Raw genomic sequence first — 17,612 nt, forward strand, 5'->3', positions numbered from 1 at the left:
GTGCTTCTGTAGGATCTCCTCTGCCCCAAACACACATGAGCAGCAGAGAGGGAATGGCTGCAGGATCAGATCAGCGTTTAACATTGGCAGCTGGTGATAAAGAGCTAAGATTTTTTTTTTATTTGGCCATATTACCATTACAAATAAATGAAACCACATTGCAGCCATTCAGTAAATGACAATTCCCTAGCTGGAGAGATCTGTGTGGGTCTGAGGCCCAGCAGGTTGGTGGGACAGTGTGCACCTCACCGCTGTGTGTGGGTCTGGGTGGCACCTTTGCATGGGGTGGGCTTGCCAAACCCTACAAGGCTGTTCCCTGTGCCAATGCCAGGTCCAAAGGGTGGGGCAGACCCACAGCTCAGCAGCCCCATCCTCCCTGCCCATCATGCTGAGCCTTGTGAGGACTTGTGCACACACAGAGGGACATACACACGCAGAGCCAGGGCATGAAAAGCCCAGGCTGGTGACATGTCCTGCTCTTTTCCAAGTGCCCTGGCTCGTGTAGGCTTTGCCTGGAGCTGCCCCAGCCCTTCTCCAGTGCTGCTGCCCAGCAAACAGCCCTGCCCTCCCCCAGCCCCCTCCAGGCACTGACCTTGACCTGAATACCATAATCCACTCCAGCCACAAGCAATTGCAGAGAGTGGCAGGTCACCCAGGGATACTTTCTGCAGCTCTACTGCAGGTCACAGCCCACTGTGGTGCAGCTGCTTATGAAGGAAAACTGCCTGCCATCCCTTTTCCCAACCCTTGGGCTCTTTCCCATGCCCAGGGGTGTCTGCATCCAGTGTTTGATGCACATCCCAGCAGTGCCAAAGCATGTAGGGGTCCATGGGATGTGGGGCTGCCTCTTTAATGACATCAAAACAATGACTCTCCTCCAGCCCATAGGAGTGCTGGGTAAGCAAATGATCCCCACGCTGAGCTGCAGAGAACAGACATTGAACTGTCTGGCAGTTGCAATCAGAAGCCTTTTTTTTTCCTTTTTCTTCCCCCCTAACACTGGTCAGCAGCTGTGTTGTTTATAAAATGAATGGAGCCCTTAATGAAGCAATAGATAGAAACAGTGAGAGGCTGTGTCTGTCTGTTACAAAGGGCTGAGGGGGAAGGGTTGAGCTCTTAAAATACCCTGACATCCTTTCTGCCACTTATTTAAACATTAGGCATAGCAGTGATCAGCTACCACCATAAAGTCTATATTTGGCTCTGTGGAAATGCTAAATCCACACATCAAACCAGCTGTTCATATAGACAGGGAGGGATTTCTGTGCCTGTGAATGTAAAATAGTGCAAAATAGTGTAAAGAAAAAAAGGAGCAGACAGCATGTGGGAAGGGGGAGGGCCAAGCTGCAACCAACACTGCTCAGTGTGTTGCATTGGTGGATGCAACAGACCCCATTACAGGCACATGGAGGATTGCAGCAGATACTCTGCCCAAGAGGCAAAGGCAGACAGGGAGAGGATTCCAGCCCTGGGGAGAACAAATAAGCAGCTTTGCTATAAACAGTTTTCACTCCAGCTCAGTCCATCACTCACAACACGTGACATTAATAATAAACCTCAAAAACACATCTAGGTTAAAGTTTCCAGCTGTTCAGTCAATAGAGACTTTTAAAGAGGAAAGCAGCAGCATCCTTCAGCACAAAAGTCCTGCTGCCACCACATGGGATTGGCACATCCACTCCCCCTCTGCAAGGACAGGGAGGGGGAAGGATAGCATGAAGTTAAGCCAGATTTTTATACAGTAGATGTCAAGGCCTAGGCAGAGGTGGAAATAACTTGGATTTTAGCAATGACATCCCTTCTATTAGTGGTTTTGAAGAGTACCACTGCTGCAAAGATTTGGCATTGAGATACACTAATGCAATCAGGAAGCCTCATGGTCCCTGGGAGCCCATCCTGTTTTGTTTCTTTATAGCCCCAAAAGCACTGTGAGGAGCAAACTGGATATTTTCTGGAAACCTCCTGTTACCCAGTCAGAATTTCCTCTATGCCACAGTAGCTCCATAGTGGCCATTCACACTTGGAAAAAAGTGAGACCCCAGCTCCTGTTTTCCAGGTAAATGACTCTACAATATTCAGGCTAACACAGAAGTCAGCTTCTGCAGGTCTGGGAAGGGTTTTTTAAAAAATTCTGATAAATCTTCAAACCACTTGCATCTCTTAAGTTACAACATAAGCTAAAGATGCCAGGAGGGCAGTACTGCAGGGAAAGAGGAGTCAAAACTCTTTGTAAAAGGTGAGACACCATTCCTCTGTGCTGCCCTCCAGCTTTTATGCACAGGAACACAGTGTTCTCTGCCAAATGAACACTTCTGATGGCAAAGCTGACATTTGTAGTGATCCTAGCAACTCCTTGCAGCTCAGAATTGCTTGCAGATCCCTTTGTGCTGCAATAAGGCTTGGATGCATTCCTCCCCATTAAACCAAAATAAACTGCCTGGGCTTGACAGGCACACCATGGTGTCCTTGTGGAAGGAATGATTAGCCATTCCCAGAAAAGCTCAGCAAAGAACCCAGCTTTGCCCCTCTTTTGTAAGATGGGCTGGCACAGGTTGCTCCTGTTTTCACTGGCACTGGCTGTCAAGCCCTTTGCTGGTATCAGTCCAGTCCTGTGCTGAATCATCACATCCAGTAGAGCCTTGGCTCAGACATGACAAATATTTGCTTTTGCATCTTCCTATCACAGGATTTTTTGAGTTACAGGAGGAATGAGCAGCCCAAAATAGTCCCAGCAAAGTCATCAAAGCACCTGTCCCTGAAAACTCCAGTATGTTAAGTAAGTCACTGGGTTAATCTTTACTTTCCTGAAATTACATTCTTGTAAGAGCTCCAAAAAGAACCACCTTTAAAAAATCCAAGTCACATCTGCAATTTCAGTCAGGAGGCCTGAGTAACTCCAGCTATTCATGGGGAACTCATCACATCAATGGATTTAGAGATCAGAAAGGATGCAATGAGTGTGGCACCAACTCCAGTGAGGAAGTCAGACCCCAGATCTGTACTCTAGACAGTTCTTTGGCCAGGGAGACAGAAAAAAAGTTCAAACAGCAAATAGTACTCTGTATCATGGCTTAATAATTTTCTGCATTTCTATATCCTTTAGTACTAAAGTAGTCAGCAAAAAAGCTGAATAAGTGTGTGCTGTTTTATTAGAATAGTAGGCTGGAGGAAGGAAAGCTCTGAGCATAAAAGCAGGGAATGACAGATCTGAGTAAAATCAGAAAGACTTCATTTATATAAAGGGATGACAAGAATATATTTGGACTGAAAAAGATTATTGTACTCCTGGCAAAATATGAAGACACCAGACATTGCAAAGTTACAAATTTATTTGTTTTGAAATAAATACAAATACTTCATTAAGAAACTTTTCTTGATAGACTTTACACAATAGCTTTATTCTTTCTGGAAATTGTCTGTTCTTCCCACAAAATGTTATGGATATTCTACACAAGAGCTGAAGTTAGTCAATATAAAGTAACCTAGATGGTGTTCTTCTGAACAAGCAATCCCAAAGTATTAACATTTGCTATTTAACTGCTCAGCATTTGAGCTTTTCATCTGTGTGAGGACTGCGATTCAGCAGGTATGCACTGGAGCTGTGGAAATCCTGTCCCACTAGCTATGGAAGGACAAACTTAAGAACACCCAACTGTGACATTCTGAGTGGCAGAAAGGTATCAAGCCACTAGCTTCAAAGAAAGCAACTCAAGGAGGCTATGCAAAGATGCAGAACCAGCAGATCACGACATTTACAAAGTCATTAGACACTGCATTCCAGACATACAGTGTTGCTGCTCCACCACTTCATGGAATACACTTTTCAGCACCAGTGAAATCTCATCAGTTTCAAATCTAGTAATTAGTGGCAGTTGAATGTACAGTATCTAATTACATGCCCACCCCACAGTTATTCATCTCTCCTGACAAAGAACAGCTGGATCTGTCTGCTTACAGAACTCCAAATTTATGACAATTGTGCTGGACTGCAAAGATAAGAAGCTTTCTGAAGGAAATATCAAGCTGATTCTGCTTAGCTCGCATGTACAGCTACCCTACTTGTTACAACTACACCAACTCCTGCAGTTTGGTACACCCTTTGGCCCAAGTTCCCAAACAGGAAATCCTACCTTGCTTACCAAATTTAAATCCTGTCCTCATTTGGCTAAGCAGGTTTTAGGGTCTAGGAGGGGGGAAGGAAAGGAAGACTGGAACTAAATCTCAAAAAAGTGAAATGAAAAACCTTAAAGATTTAGTTCATCTCAAAGTCACATTAAAATTGCCTATTTTAGTAGAGTATTATTGTACATAGGAAAACAGGCTTGAATACTAATGAATTAGAAGGCCTATAAATGCACGATACGTTAACTTCTCTATCATTTGAAGTCAAGCTATATACAATGAATTCAACTCCAGCTTCAACATGAGGCCATAACACATTTGTTTCATTTCCTTTTCTTAAAGTCATCCTTAACAGTTATTTTTTTCTCCCCCGCTTTGAAACTCATCTCAAATTGTGCCAGTTTACTTCAAGAGAAGAAGAGATAAAGGGCCCTGTAACAGCTTTGATTTTAAAGGAGGGTACTGAGCAATTCTGGTTTGACTCTGAAGTGTTTACAACCACATCAGCTTTTGGCAAGTATCCTTTAGAATTTGGCATCCACTGAAGGAGGGCACAATAGCAGCAGCTGTCTGAGACACAAGAATAACGATAGAGCAAATGAGATGCTTCTTTTCTTTGGTCCCTCTCAGACCCTGGTGAACAGAGTTCATCCTACAGAATAGCTAGAGATTAATACCAGTTATGTTTTTGTGATACACAGGGGGCATCCATTACTTTTTCACACTGTGACCCGTTTTGAACCTCCCAGAGCCATCTAACAGGACACTTCCATGGACTTGGGGCTCGATTGTTCCGCGTTGCTCGCCGAGTTGGGCGTCAGCTCGATCCGCGTGTCCGTGTGGGAGCGGTTCCTGGAGCCGTCCCCGGTGTGGGAGCGGCTCCTCGTTCCCTCCCCGGTGTGGGAGCGGCTCCTGGTGCCTTCCCCGGTGTGGGAGCGGCTCCTCTGTCCTTCCAAGGAGGTGACGCTGGAGCCAGAAGCCGTGCGGGACCGCATCAGCCTGGTCATGCTGGCAGAGGGCACTGCAAGAAGAGCCCTTCATTAGTGCCTGCTGCATGGATGTGGAAGGAAGCCCTTGCCTGTCACAGACATATTTGCTGAAAAATCCTTTCCTTAGGATCTTTTCTCCTGAGAAGCTGAGAGGCCTCAGAAACGAAATGTAAACAATGATTATCTGCTGCTGTGGAATGCAACAGGTGCATCTGTGATTGGTCTCATGTGCTTGTTTTTAATTAATGGCCAATCACAGTCCAGCTGTCTCAGACTCTCTGGTCAGTCACAAGATTTTATTATCATTCCTTTGCCTTCCTTGCCAGCCTTCTGATGGAATCCTTTCTTCTATTCTTTTAGTATAGTTTTAATAGATCGTTTCCTTTTAATATAATATATATCATAAAATAATAAATCAGCCTTCTGAAACATGGAGTCAAGATTCTTATCTCTTCCCTCATCCTGGGATACCTGCAAACACCACCACATTTGCTTTCCCCTTGGCCTTAACCATCCTTGGAGGAGCCTTCATGGTGGAATGGATACTTTTCAGGGTACCTTCACATGCTCCCCTGCTCCAAGCATGTGGTTAAGGAGACCAAATTACTACAGTGGAATTAATGGCCAGGGCGGAGGAATTCAAGAAACTTTAGAGCACACTGCTGTGGCTGGAAGAATCCAGGGGGAAACTGAAGAGACTCATCAGCCCTCCCATTACTTTCCAATATTGAACCCCTGCTGGCAGCCCAGGCTCATAGTGCATCCTCACAGCAGCAGTCAGAAGCAAATACATGAAAAACAAACAGCTACAACTCAAAGAAGTTTAAATGAGGTTTTAAACCTCATTTGAAACCAATGAGGTTTTAAATGCTGTGTGCAGTAGATGAACCTCATCCTTTGATGCCACGAGGGGACACTATTACAAATAGCCAACCTTAAAAACATTGAGACGAAGTAAAAGAGGTATTTGTGGGTATAAGCTGTTTGCAAAGCTCTCTACTATTTAATAACATCACTTGGTTTGAAAACCCTTTGCCCAGATACAGCATGTGTTTTTTCCCCTTGCAAATGCATTTCCAAAAGGGAAAAAGTGACACGTGGGATCAGAGACTCTCTGGGTGCTTAAATGCCCAATTAACTTCAGTAGCAAGATCAGCCATTCAATAAAGCCAATACTTACTGTATCCCATTCCCTGAACAAAGTATTTGAAAGCTTCAGCAAGCTTGGCAGGCTGCAAAAAAGAGGCAGAGTTATCGTAGGCATTGCTCAGCAGGTTATATTACAATGTTACAGATTCCACAGATGCCCTATCTTAAGAGGGACATATTAAATATTCTCTGGGTTCTAATGACTGCATGAAAACTTCATTTGTAAGAAAATTCCATCATTTCCCTCCCTAGTCATCCCCCCATTATTTTACAAAATGGATACATACATTTGAGATCCAGGGAACACAAATGGTCCAAACCTGGCTCAAAACTTGAGCAGTTACTGAGGCAGGTGAACCAAAGTAAAACAACTGGCCTCACAAAATGTACAGGGCAGTTCATACTAGACTGGTAATTGAGTAATTCCTAATCAGCAGAGAAAAAATTCAGCTATTCAGAGCTGATAATTATGTGTATAGGGCAAGAAAGCTCACCAGGCATACAGCAGCACAAATGCCTACAACCAACATTCTTGCAATGAGGCACTCCCTGCTCTTCTCCTCTGCTAACAGTGGCCACATAAGCTTTACAGGCTCAGTTATTTCACATGAAAATATTTTTTGTGTAATTCTCTGAACCACTGCAAAGAATGAACTCCCTATAACAGAAGCAATGCACATACTACCATGTGGCTTTAAAAAAACCTTTTCCCAGTTCCCACTGGTGGAGCACACACTGCCTGTATAGGGATTCAGCTGCAGGCAATTACAAATTTATCTTTTCCTGAAGTTCACAAACATCACTTTATATTTCTTGGAAATCTGTTTAAATGTTAGATCACATTCCAAAGCTGATTTACAAAACAGCTCTTTAAGAGAAGCAATACAAGTGCATAGGTAAATTTTAACTTTGCCAGCCTGGCTTTATTAGCAGCTTGGAACTTATGCCTAAATGTGTTCTAGAAACTCCACTTCATCCACAGTCAAGCTGAGCCAGTGTATGCAATAACCTAGCATTGTTATTTCCTGTCTCCCACTTTCCTGATGTATACTATAAATAGTCCAAGTAAGAATGCTGTTAAAATGTCAGTGGTTAAAGCCTTAATCCACATTATCTTAGTAAATAGACATAAAATAATACTTCTGCATTCCCACCTCAGTTCTTTCCTTGGTTAAGACGATCAGTGAAAATAATATCCCCCCCCAATCTTAATTTTGTGCTTCATTGCTCTTTAAAGAAAAAAGAAATCTCAGATGACCAACTGACATCATTATTCATGAAATCATAACCATCCTTTTGGCTGACATTTGGGAACAGCAAGTACCCTATAGGAAAACACCCATTTGCTGCAGAACATGATTGGTAGGATTTCCGACAGCAAATCCTACCTGGGAAACTTGAGGGAGCCCACCACAGTCAGCCATCTGAAATGGGATGAGAACAGCCAGTTAGAGCAATGCCAGAGGAAATCATTTGTGCTCAGGATATATTGAAATGACCTTTTTAGCTATCTGGCAGAAAAACACTTCCTTTTGTTGTGTGAGTAACATACACGTGGATGAACGCATCAAAGCAAGCTGTTAAATGTTTATAAAGCTACCACTGCACCCCAGAAAACCACAAAGGCTCTTGATGCTCAGGGAAAGCATCAGCTGGAGCTACAAATGCTTTTTGCTGGGCAGCAATTACCAGTTTCTTAGAAACCAGCCTATTAATCCTGCTTGCAAGTTCAGCTCTGAATTCCAATAACATGACTCTGTATTGACCTGGATGACAAACAGGGTAGGGAAAACAAACACCTAAAGCTCAGAGGTGAGAGAAAAAAGGGGAAAAATTATTTGCTGAGATTGCTGATGGCAAGCATCAGCCTGACTTGCCAAGGGAAGCAGGGAAAGCCAAATGAGAAAAGCTATCTTGAGTGCATGAAATATTTTTGGAGCATTTCATTTTTCCTGCCACTCCACCCCTCAAGTCAACCCAACAAAAACAGTCCTGTTCCAAGGAACACTACAAGCTGAAAACAGTAGAGTTGTAAATTACAGGAAACCCCAAATCCTGTCTAGGATTAGTTAGCAGAGAAACAGGCCTGCAGCAGGATCAGCCATATCCCTGGACTGTTCAAAGGCTGGCCAGTGATACAAGGTCTGAGACAGTGTCAAACTTTCTTAGGGTGTCAGCCACACCCACATTATAGGGCAGCAGTACAACTCTTCAATGTTAGGAGGAAAAAAAAATTAAATATTTTTATTTATTATAATTTTCACTGACTAGTTCACTAGAGATGAAGTAGAAGCTCTTGGCAAAGCATGACCAAACTTGTTTCACTGTTTACATGCTATTATTTCATCATTACTTCATTACAAGCTGAAGATTGCACTCATACTCTGAATGCCAAATATCAGCCAAAGCCTCTGCATGATGTTCTGCTGTTTTTAAGTGCATTTTATCAATTTTTCTGGAAATTAGCAGTAACATGTCCTAGACTGTACCCTCATAGAAGGCAGGTTGACCAAACTGTGGCTGATAGATTAGCTGTTGATTCACCTGATACTACTGCTGAGAGGCAAGCACAGGAACAGAATGAACTGGTTTGCACTCCTACTCTGCTCTCAGCTTTCCAAACCTTTCAAGATATCTCAAGATCAGCTTTGCCAGCTCTAGTCAAATTCATTATGGGTATGTGAAATACTGAACATTTCAACTCTCATCTCTACGATTCTAAAATTGAGGAGCTGAGAAATTCCCTGCTGTAATTCTGACACAAAGCCCCTAGTCTTGTTTATCCCACTAAAATACTCTCACACCCTGAAGGAACTGTGTTTTTAAATCAGAACTGGATTCTCACTGTATTATCAGTATTGCAACACATCACTCTAGTTCTGCTTATTTAGCTAATCCAACTGGTTTTATGTGAGAGGAGTGTTTATTTTGAAAAGCACAGTTTTTGTTATTACCTTCAGAAGTGTGGTCCTTGTTGGGTCCAGCTTTGAGTTGCATTCAACCTACAGAAAAGAATAAGCAGCATAAGGCATTGCACACAAGATTTTAAGTGTGAACTCTTGTATGAAAACAGATCCAACACCTTGTTTTCTGGCTTAACTCAGACTAAACTGAGTGTCTTATGATTCTGTGTGAAGACTCTGTGTATACATATACACATCTTTAAACCCAAGTAAGTCAGCTCACATTTTTAACTGCATTTTCTCCACATTACAAACCCATACTTGGGAACTGGAGATTTTTTTTTCCCATCTGTTTCTGGGACTTCAATGGCAACAAGTGTTGTTTATCTTGTGATTTGGGGTCATCTGGTAGCCTCCCAAGTGGTGAGTAGCCATGTGGCCACGGGCCAGCAGACTGGGCATGCCCATTAAGGCACAACATTTGAAGTCATCCAGTCATCTGGGGAGAGTTATAATGGTCAAAAAAGAAGCTCTTCACTTCCAGAGTGACCCAGGGCACAGCTCCAGCACCACACAGCAAGTTAAAATACCAGCAGCAGATTCCTCTCTAAAGGAAAATATTTGCGGTTCACTGGAACTGCTGTGGTGATTGTTCCTAACATGGTAGCTATTAAATAATAGTGCACAGGCAGAAGGGACAAACAGCATGGAATTAATGGCAGCTCTCCTGTGGTCTGGAAGAGGAGAGCCACTGGGCTGGACTGACAGCCAGCAGGGCTGCAGTGTGGCAGGGGCTCTGCTGGCCTCTTGCAGCCCCTTGGCTTGCCCACCCATCCTCAGCAGGGTGGCAAAGATGGCTCAAGGTACCCACCACAGCATCCACTGCTGGGGAGCTGTCACCGACCACCAGGAGGACAGGACACCTGCAAAGAAGCACACATGAGAGGGGTCATCTCTGCCACCCAGCTCAGACTTGCCCTGAGCTCCGTTTGTGTCTCTGGAAGAGTGAGACAGTTAAGCATGTGAAATGATTTGGTTTGTATTCCAGGCACCTTAAAGATATGGCAAATCCTGCATCAGCTGCAGATCTAGTGACATGCTCTGATTCCCTGCCTGAGAACCTGTTCTCTTCCCCAGCTGGCAGCAAATCAGCCCTTGCCAGTGCTCTTATTCCTTCCTTGCTTTACAAAAAATTGAATGTGGGTATCAGCATCAAAGTCTCATGCCTACCACCCCCCAGACCCCTGAGCTCCAGCTTTTGACTCTGTCCATCCAACTCCAGATTGTCAGAGGAACAGAGTGTCCTGTGTATAACCATCAGCAGCTGAGCTAGGAAGGACTTGACAACTTATGTTGCACAAGTTGGAGCATAAGCAAAAGCCAGATGATCTATCTGTCAGTCATTCTCACTCCTGCTCTATCTTCCTGGAATTTTTTGTTGTTTCGTTGGTTTTCTTAATGGTTTTAGGCTGGGCTTTCTTGGTTGTATTAGCACAGCTCAAGTGCCATCAGAGCTATAATTTCCATTAACTATAACACATTTCTGCATGAATCTAAATGTACTAACTTTTCAAGTACTTTGTATGTTGATTTTTTATATGCACAGTGACAGGAGCTACTTAACTTTCAATTTTAATATGTTTGCCAGGTCTGAAGAGAGGAGTTCTTCCTAATGGTAGTCCCTAACCTGCAGTAAGCTCTGAAATAAAGTACTTACTGAAGGGTGACAACATTCACTCCAGGAACAGGGCGCTCAATCTCTAGGTCTCGTCGACTAAAAAAAAAAATAGAGAGGACAACAGCTTTTGAAACACTGGAATTTTATAGTTACTTCTATATTCTTCTAGTTTAGAGAAAGCACAGAGACTCATATGTTAATTTAATCTGAGTTAATATTAATTTAATCACAACTTAATATGTCGTGGCCTCCATAACTGATGTAGAACCACACTTAGACTGAAGGATCAATGTTGTAGTTCAGTAGTTCAGTTCCCCACAAATGCACAAGGTCCTTCTCCAATAAGCAAACCACCTGAGATCCCTAAAGGCACTATTAAGCAGAACTTCATACTGGGGGAACACATGTAATCCCATCACACAAGAAATACTGTCTCTAAAGAGCCGGCCAGCCTCTTAAAGATTTCCAGTTAGAAATCAGGTAAATGTATTTACCTGTTGTAAGAGTTGACAAAGAGATGAAGGTTGGTTTGATTCATATCATTAATGATATGCTGACGGTAAGTATGGATCAGGTCATGGTTGCTGTGAATCTCTTCCTAAAGTGGAGACAGAATTGTTCAGAACAGGGGCTATTTTCTGAAAGGATCTGAAGACATGGCACAGTAGTTGTTGTGTATCAGACTCATAGATATGAGAGGAACAACAGGAGTGCACCTTGAGGGAAGGGACAGCTTCCAGCACCCAGTGAAGTCACCCAGAATTAATACTGGCTTCTGATTGCAGTACCACAATTTTCACTTGAAAACTCAAATATGTCATAACGTTTAAATCTCACAATTGCAAAACATGTTGTAGTGCAGATGGTTACAGCCAGACAAGTGTGAGGTTTTAAAACAAACAGAAGAAGATTCAGGGTAAGAAGCCTAATAAATGTTTCCAGGGTAAAGCAGATGTTGAAAGCTTACAAACGTCCAATGTGGAACTCAATTTCACAATAGTAAATAACTAAGCTTTGAGGACTTCAATCAGTAACATTTTCAAACAGTTGGGTTCTAAAGTCTTTATAGATTAGTTCCTTGTTCTGCTGGAATGGAGTTTTCCATTGCATTCACTAACAATTTCAAGCACAGCATAGTAGCCTCAAAAACACTCCAGCATTTTACATGAGGCTTGCACTGGAGAGCACTGTTAATACCAATAACCAGCTGTCACAGAGCTACAGGCATATTATATACAAAAATCTGTGGGGTTTTTCAGCTCAGAACATGAGCATATACAACTCTTATACTTGTGTTTAAGTGTTGGCTGCCTAGACAAGGAGCTGGCCCCTATTAGAGTTGTTACAACTGAGATGCATTTGAGTACCCAGGACACAGAAAACCCCATGGCAGAATACTGCTCAAAATGCTGGGGACACAAATATGAATCCTATCTCAGTTTAACTTCATCTTTTGCTGTTTGACTGAAAGCTTCTGCACTCCTCTCAGCCCCAGGAGGTAAATACAGATGACTGAATACATCAGAGGAATCTTTTGAACATTACCTTTCCAAATAGATGTGAAATGACCATGTCTGGCAAAGCATTCGTCCAACCTGAAATCTGAACAGCAAGAACACCTAAGTACCTGCTATTACCACAGCCCCTGAACAAATGACACCTTCCAATTACCCATACACAGACCAATGGATGTTTCTCTGCTCTCTCTACATACAGAATACCCTGAAGTGATATTTTCCCCCATCAATCCAACTAGAACACCATCAGGAGCTGGAGTCATTCTCATCAGATGCCTTCACTAATGCAGCTGTACAGAGAACACACTGCTGGGGCAGAGGTGAACAGGGAATCACTCTCTGCAGGAGCACCAAGCAAACCAGCCTGGTGGGTGTCACTGAACCCCACTGCCCACTCCCCTCCCTGACAATGCAATGGAACTGGGACCAGAAGCTCACAACCCACAGTAAATACTCCTGCTTTGGAAGGACATAAGAACATAAAGCACCTGTTGTGCTCTTGAGGTGAGCAATATTCCCCTTGAGAGGTGGAATGCAGAGGCACAGATATGGAAGAATTTAATGCACTGAGGTGCTGGGTGAGAATCAAAATGGGTCAGGAGGTTCATTTCATAGAAAATGAAAAGTTACTACATTTCATTTAAATAAGTTTGTCTACCACTTTATTTTGATAAGTTTGATCTGGGAATATATTTAGTAACTAAGCCTTGAAAGAATGTTACATCCTGCCTCTGTAAGTTTCTCCTAGGAGTTTCTTTTATGTCAGCATCTTCTGGTTGTACAAACCACCTGTAGCCAATGCTTTTTTCTGAGTCCTTTTGGCATCTAAAACTCACAAATGACTGAAAAATGGAGGATGCTGTTCTGGGCATTTTTCTATGCTCTGCTTCATATTTTGGGCTGTGTTGGTAAACAAAGCCATGGACAAGAAAACACTGAATGCTACACTACACTTGATGTTTTCTTGAAAGATGTTTCCAAAACTACCATGTCCAGGTAAACTGTTCTCCCCAGCAGTTATGAGCTGCTAGGAATTGTCCCACTGTGCCACATGTATCTGTTTTCTCAAAGTACCTATTTTTATCACTAGCCCTGTATGAAGCTTTTTTGCAATGGAAGAATAAACCCAAAAGGAATTAGCCCAGGATGTTTAGTATCTGCAGCCATGTCTGACATACAAGATGGCCAAACTCCTCATGTCCCACAGGCTTTCAGTAAAATTTATTTTTCTAACTTAAAGATGTTTACCTTAGTTGCTGCCCAGTCCATCCAACCTTCAGCACAAGGGTTTACATTAATGAGAACTAATCCCTCCACCATCTCTGCATGGTTTAACTGCAAAAGAGAAGATCTAAGATTTGTCAGATATCCTTTGAAGCTCAACAGTCAGCAAAAAACTTAAATTAGCAAATTATGTCATGGAGAAGAAAGTGGTAGGTCTAGTTTTATCTTGCAGAAAAGAAGCATATGTATGGGGAAAAAAAAATCATTAAAGCGATTCAACTGAGCAGCTGGAGAACATTAGGATTTAACTTTTTCTCCACCCTCAGTTTAAATAGAGAACTCCCATTATAAAAACCTTCTGCAAATTAACTGGGTAGAGCCCAGGCCTTAAAATGGAAAATCTAGGTCTTCTGGATTAGCTATCCTGCAGATTGTGGTATTTCACTTAAAAGCTTGGCCTGCATGCCTAACTGGGCACAGCAGAACAGGAATTCTCCATGCACGCTATGGGGACAACAACGTGTAAGGGAAATCATGCTTGAGGCTTTAGGGAAGCTCCACAAAACTTACAGCAAATCTGGTTAAAATGTAGGCACCAGCTCCAGTTCCCATTCCTATGATGGTCTTCAGCCTGCACAGCAATAAAACAGAAGAGACAAATGAGGAAGGGTGCTGAAAATAAAGTTACAGCAGTAGCCTTCCTCTTTCACATGCCAGTGTGTATCTGCAGAGGGGAGGGCCCAGCTTGGGCAGGCTGTGCACACCCAGCAATGTCAGTGGCCCCAGTGATATTTGCAGGACCCTGGTCCTCCTGCATTGCAGGGCAGCAGCTATCCTCACTTATCTTTAAGTAAATACACTGAGCAACCACAGCATTGTTCTGATCCTGGGAGGAAATGATTCTTCTCTGCCAGAAAAACTTACAAGATACAGACCTGAAATCTGCAGCCTAAATGGAAAGCTCCCCCTCCCCAGGCTTGCCCTGCCTTCCCCATCACAGCTATCCAACTGGGGCACTGATTCCTCTCTAACAGGAGGCTGGCAGGGAAACATCTCCTGCTATCCAGTCACTGGGGTGATGAAGTTTAAACTTCATAACCAAACAGGGCAGAGACAAACCAAATATTTGCATTAACTGAAATCAGATTTAAAGCATCACCTTCAAGGTCGTAGAAAATACATGGGAGGGAAGGCTAGACAAAACCACTGAGAAAAACAGGTTATTCAATGCTTTTAGGAAAATACCTGAGGATAGTTTTAATTCTCATTAGCAATATTAAATCAAGACTTTGTAAATACACTCCAGTTTCATTGGTTTCCAAGGTACTGATGTTATTGGTCACATTTTTTTGAGCAGTGCAACAGAACTGGCATTAGGCAGTTCAGAAGATACACATCCCCTAAAGAGGTAGTGAGGTAACCTGGTCCACAGTACTGTAAGAGCTGCTTATAACTGCAATGTCTAAATTGGGGAGATGGTCCAGCCTGTGTTTGCCAAAGCTGCCTAACCCTGAATGACAAGTTTTCTCTGCTTGCTCTAAAAACCCCTTGGAGGTGTCTCCTGCCCTCTCCACTGTGAGCCAGGAGCATGAGCTCCACAGAAAATGAACTTTTCTCAGATAAAGCTCCTGCTAAAGCTGACCTTTAAGGCAGGACTACCCAGGGACACTGCCACTAGGTCTTTCAACACTGGTGACCTGGCATCTGCACTTGGTAGTAGAAGATGCTCAGAGAGGTCAGACTGATCCCCTAGAACACTCAAGCCACAGAAGCAAAACAGTAAATGTCTTCAGATGGGACAGTGCTGCCTTTTTTTTCCCCCTGCTTAACCACACAGGAAAACGTGGGTTGTTACAGTGGGAAGAACAGATTGTCTGTGCCCTGCCCCTGTGAGGGCTATGCACACAGAATACTGGAGGAAGCCCCTGAATTAGGCTCATGGGATTTCTCCTAAGCTGCTTCCTGTTTAAAAATAACCAGACACTTCAAAAAGGGCCAAAAAAGAAGCTCTTTCAGAAACCAAGGCAAAAGCAATCCATCTATAAGAGAGGAATCCAAAAGAACCACAAATGTATTTCTAGCAAACAAAATGCCAGACTGCCAAGCTAAAACAAATGCCTGCTCTTTCAGTGAGCCACATAGAGAGAATGAGAAAAACAAGTAAACAATTCTGCACTCACCCAAACTGTTTCAGGATTCCAGGAATCATTTCAGCCAGCTGATCCATGGAGGGATACACATACCTAAAACGAGCATGTTTTTGAGGAGTTACTACACCACATCCAGCAGAGTACACTGGCAAATTTAGAGGCACAGTGATCACTGTAGAGCTAGTACCAAATGTGGTCATCATGAGATCACTGAGTGTATGAGTGAATTTAAATCAGGAGCAAGCACAAGTAATTTTGCAGAAATATCAGCATAATCTATATATGTATTCTATATGTTACAAGACAATAGATGCCTAAGAACAAAACAGACTACAATGAATCTTTCCCAAGGAAAGTTTACACTTAGAAATTATGAGAAAGTTTGAAGAAGAGAGATGAGTTTCCAACCACATTCACTATGTTTGTATTTCTAGTCCACCACAAAATTTTCCCAGTATTGCATAATCAGAGACCACAGAAATGACTTCTAGATAGTTGGCAAAAAACTTACATGCATGTTTTTAGGGACACAAACACTACCATAGGATAAATGAGAATAGCTTTCCATTAATATTGATGAAGAAAATGAAGGCATAAGAAAGGCTATGAGGCTGATGAAGAAGGCTCAATAAAAACAGCTGTTTGTTAATGCTCCTGGTCTTCTCAAATCAGAAATAAAACTTTGAGAGAAGGAGATTCTGAGCAAAATCTCAACTGAGTAGCATGCGGAAAAAAATCTATCCAGAGTAGAGCTGGAAAACATCTGCCTAGGATGTATTTAAATCTCTGTTATACCTAATTATTCTCTAGTTTAGTCTCCAGCATATACCCAAACAAAAACCACCCAGGACTGCAAAACATTTTGTTTTCTTAGATTTTCTTTTTTGGGAAATTAAACCTTAACGTGACAAAAGCTGGTGTGTCACTGCAACAGCTTTGGTCTGGGAGACTTTATTGCAGCTTTTCAGAACTTAAAGGAGACCTATAAGAAAGAGGAGGACAAACCTTTCAGCAGGGCCAGTTGTGATAGGAAAAGGGGTAATGGTTTTAAACTAAAAGAGGGTAGATTTAAAGTAGATCTAATGTAGCCCCACATTTATCTTCACACAGAAAAGCAAGGCACAATTCTTCCCAAGAATATTTCTGGGTTTCACATTCTCTGAACATCAGAGAAAGAAAACACAATTCTTATCATTTTCTGTGCCTGTGTTTGTGCAAAAGTAGAATACAATATGGAGATTGTTTACCCAAAGTGTTGGTGTTTTGTTTCCTTGGCCTAGCAGGGCCAAGAGTGTGTGTCAGGTGACAGTCACGAGATTCAGTGCAGTGTGTACAGGGTTGAGTGCTTGGCAGGTTCAGTTTTAGATGTATAGAATAATATAATAAAGTATAATAAAGTAATTATTTAGCCTTCTGATATCCATGGAGTCTTCCTCATGATTCCTCACAGCACAGGTCTAATCTAAGGAAGAAGTTTTTTACAATGAGGGTGGTAAACCCTGAAGCAGGTTGCCCAGAGAGGTAGTGGGTGCCCCATCCCTGCAAACATTCCTGATCAGGTTGGACAAGGCTCTGAGCAATCTGATCAATTGTCCCTGCTCACTGCAGAGGGGTTGGACCAGGTAACCTGCAAGTTTCCCTTCTAAACCAAACCACGATTCTATGACTTAATTTGGGAATGCTGGTTTCCCAGTTGAAGGGCAGGTAGAGATAATAGAGCTTCTTACATGCCCATCATGATTATATCAAGTCTTTGCCAGCCCCAGACCAGGATGGCTGCCCTCTGCAGCTGCCAACTCAGAAGTGTTAACACTCACTCAGGACACGAGGGCTAAGGCACTTAAAAGCTCATGATTTAAACAAATGCAAAGACAGGGTGA

At 42.7% G+C, this 17,612-nt stretch overlaps 1 protein-coding gene across 1 annotated transcript in view; it reads right to left on the minus strand.

The window, feature by feature from the left end:
• Positions 1–3,311: 3,311 nt before the first annotated feature.
• NDRG1 (N-myc downstream regulated 1) overlaps positions 3,312–17,612 on the minus strand; it is a 40,166-nt gene continuing 25,865 nt past the window's right edge. The window contains exons 6-16 of the mRNA XM_071421841.1: positions 15,763–15,825; positions 14,153–14,213; positions 13,607–13,693; positions 12,387–12,443; positions 11,336–11,439; positions 10,881–10,937; positions 10,035–10,086; positions 9,215–9,262; positions 7,649–7,684; positions 6,292–6,343; positions 3,312–5,143 (exon numbers count right to left, since the gene is read on the minus strand). Coding sequence (XP_071277942.1) covers positions 4,878–5,143; positions 6,292–6,343; positions 7,649–7,684; positions 9,215–9,262; positions 10,035–10,086; positions 10,881–10,937; positions 11,336–11,439; positions 12,387–12,443; positions 13,607–13,693; positions 14,153–14,213; positions 15,763–15,825 — 883 coding nt within the window. The 3' untranslated portion in view covers positions 3,312–4,877. The remainder of the gene's footprint in view (positions 5,144–6,291; positions 6,344–7,648; positions 7,685–9,214; positions 9,263–10,034; positions 10,087–10,880; positions 10,938–11,335; positions 11,440–12,386; positions 12,444–13,606; positions 13,694–14,152; positions 14,214–15,762; positions 15,826–17,612) is intronic.

The sequence above is a fragment of the Agelaius tricolor genome, unplaced genomic scaffold (genome assembly GCF_023055355.1).
Source record: "Agelaius tricolor isolate 1412-34295 unplaced genomic scaffold, bAgeTri1.0.p SCAF_2, whole genome shotgun sequence".
NCBI classification, from domain to species: Eukaryota; Metazoa; Chordata; class Aves; order Passeriformes; family Icteridae; genus Agelaius; species Agelaius tricolor.